This window comes from Danio rerio, chromosome 18 (genome assembly GCF_049306965.1).
Source record: "Danio rerio strain Tuebingen ecotype United States chromosome 18, GRCz12tu, whole genome shotgun sequence".
In the NCBI taxonomy this organism is placed as follows: Eukaryota; Metazoa; Chordata; class Actinopteri; order Cypriniformes; family Danionidae; genus Danio; species Danio rerio.
In genome coordinates this window covers 24,142,501-24,145,000 of record NC_133193.1, presented here as the reverse complement: position 1 = coordinate 24,145,000, position 2,500 = coordinate 24,142,501, and the positions used below count along the sequence as shown (strand labels likewise).

At 31.3% G+C, this 2,500-nt stretch overlaps 1 protein-coding gene across 4 annotated transcripts in view; it reads left to right on the top strand.

Moving 5' to 3' along the window:
* Positions 1–2,500, top strand: part of hsf4 (heat shock transcription factor 4) — a 15,230-nt gene that overhangs the window by 628 nt on the left and 12,102 nt on the right. For all 4 annotated transcript variants that reach the window (XM_073929064.1, XM_009293553.4, XM_021467640.2 and 1 more), the window contains exons 2-3: positions 1,931–2,039; positions 2,118–2,245. In XM_073929064.1, coding sequence (XP_073785165.1) covers positions 1,931–2,039; positions 2,118–2,245 — 237 coding nt within the window. The remainder of the gene's footprint in view (positions 1–1,930; positions 2,040–2,117; positions 2,246–2,500) is intronic.

Sequence of the window (2,500 nt, the reverse complement as noted above, 5' to 3'; positions counted from 1 at the left end):
TATATCTATAGATATAATGTATTATATTTAAATATCAAATAAATATTAAATGTATTCATGTATTACAGTTTGTTCAATAGTTGAAAATTATTTTGCAAATAAATATTTATTTCATACTGTATGTTTTATTTTAAAAATTCTATCCATTCTTTTGTATTCGGGATCCAGTTGGGATTGTAAAAGGATATAGGGGTTTGTGGAACCTTTTGACATAACTTTGAAAAAAAAAAAGTAAATGTTTAAAAATATTATTGATAATAAAATCTTATATTGAAATATGTGATAGAAAAAGTGCAATAATTAGCACTTTTGGACATCCATCTCCTTCCTCTTTTGGACATCCCCCCCACCCCCCAGCATAGGGTAATTAGGTTATTGTATAACAATGGTTTGTTCTGTAGACAATTTAAGAAAAAATACATCTTAAAGGGGCTATAAAAGTTTTGACTGTACAATGGTTTTTAAAAATTAAAAACTGCTTTTTTCTCCAGAAATAAAAATACAATCAGATATCCTGTGAAAATTTCCTTGCTCTGTTAAACGTCATTTAGGAGATATTTAAAAAAGAAAAAAAAAACTTATATATATAAGTTTATATATATATATATATATATATATATATATATATATATATATATATATATATATATATATATATATATATACACACACACGCACACACACACACACAAGAAAAATTTCTTTTTCTTGTGAAAGGAAAGGAAATTTCCAAGGAATCCAAGGAAATTTTCACATATATATATATACAGTGGCGCAGTGGGTAGCACGTTCGCCTCACAGTGAGAAGGTCGCTGGTTTGATCCTCGGCTCAGTTGGCATTTCTGTGTGGAGTTTGCATGTTCTCCCAGCGTTCGCGTGGGTTTCCCCCACAGTCCAAAGACATGCGGTACAGGTGAATTGGGTAGGCTAAATTGTCCGTAGTGTATGAGTGTGTGTGTGTGGATGTTTCCCAGAGATGGGTTGCGGCTGGAAGGGCATCCGCTGCGTAAAAACTTGCTGGATAAGTTGGTGGTTCATTCTGCTGTGGTGACCCCAGATTAATAAAGGGACTAAGCCGACAAGAAAATTAATGAATGAATATATATATATATATATATATATATATATATATATATATATATATATATATATATTTATTCTAGTTCATGTAGTTAATAAAACAAATAAATGTTCTTTTACAATTTATATTTACACCTTGTGTAAATCTAGCATTTTGTGGAATGTAAATATAATGTCCATGTATTTTCTGATCATTATTAATTTTGTTTCACTATGAAAATGTTGATATATTTATATTTATGAAGAAAGCTTAAATTTGAGAAAATACGTAGATTTTAAATGGCTTTACCCAAATGGAAAATTGCAATAATTTGTTGCAATTAATTATGTTGATCTTAAGTTATCTGAGACTATTTATATCCACCATAAATACAGAGAGTTTCACTAAAAGACCCAATCAAAAGTAACATTTAAACTCAGAATTGCAAAAATTGGTGAAAAATGATTTAAATAAGCATTAATACTTTGAGACTGCATTATATTCATGCTTACTGTGTTCTTACGATGACTTTTTCAAATATCAATTTATTTGACTTAAAATGAAATTGCTAAAATTCCTGTACATATCAAAAATTATTTATGCTCTTATTTTCATTTTACATTCTGCACTTACAAAAACCAATAACACGACACCAGACAAGCACTTAACCACTCTTAGCAGAAGCTTCTCTCTGATTAATTGCAATTATCTCTCTAAATTTTGCATTTAAACTGTCTTTCATTTAAAAATGAATAAATAAAAGCTTGAGAAGGAATATTAAAATAGTCTTTTTGTGTTTTACAACTGTAACAAAATCAGAGACATGTTTTCCACTTTGCTTGAATTCTTTTGCTTTTTTTTTCAATTCAGACCGGGACCAGCTTTCATGTTTTCGACCAAGGCAGATTTGCCAAGGAAGTTCTGCCCAAATACTTCAAACACAACAACATGGCGAGTTTCGTACGCCAGCTCAACATGTGTAAGTATCAGCTTATACTGACAAACATCCCAAAGCACTGACAGGCTGACCGACTGCTTGTGTTTATGTCTCTCTCAGACGGCTTCAGAAAAGTGGTGAATATTGAGCAGAGTGGGCTGGTGAAGCCAGAGCGAGACGACACTGAGTTCCAGCACCTCTATTTTCTCCAGGGCCACGAGCATCTGCTGGAGCACATTAAACGCAAAGTGAGACCACTCATCTATAAGTGATTCTTACTCTTTATTTGCTCTCATCCCTACTGTAAAAAATGCTAGGTTGCACACAATTTCTTTATGTTGCCCCAACATAAATCAATTAACTTACTTTAATTGTTTTAGCAAATTTAGGTGGATTGAACATAAAACAATTAAGTTGTCTCAAAAAACCCTCAATAATTGTTTTATTTCAGCTTACTTTAAATAAGTAGTTCGAACAAGCAGCAAAATCATTTTTTTGAGTGT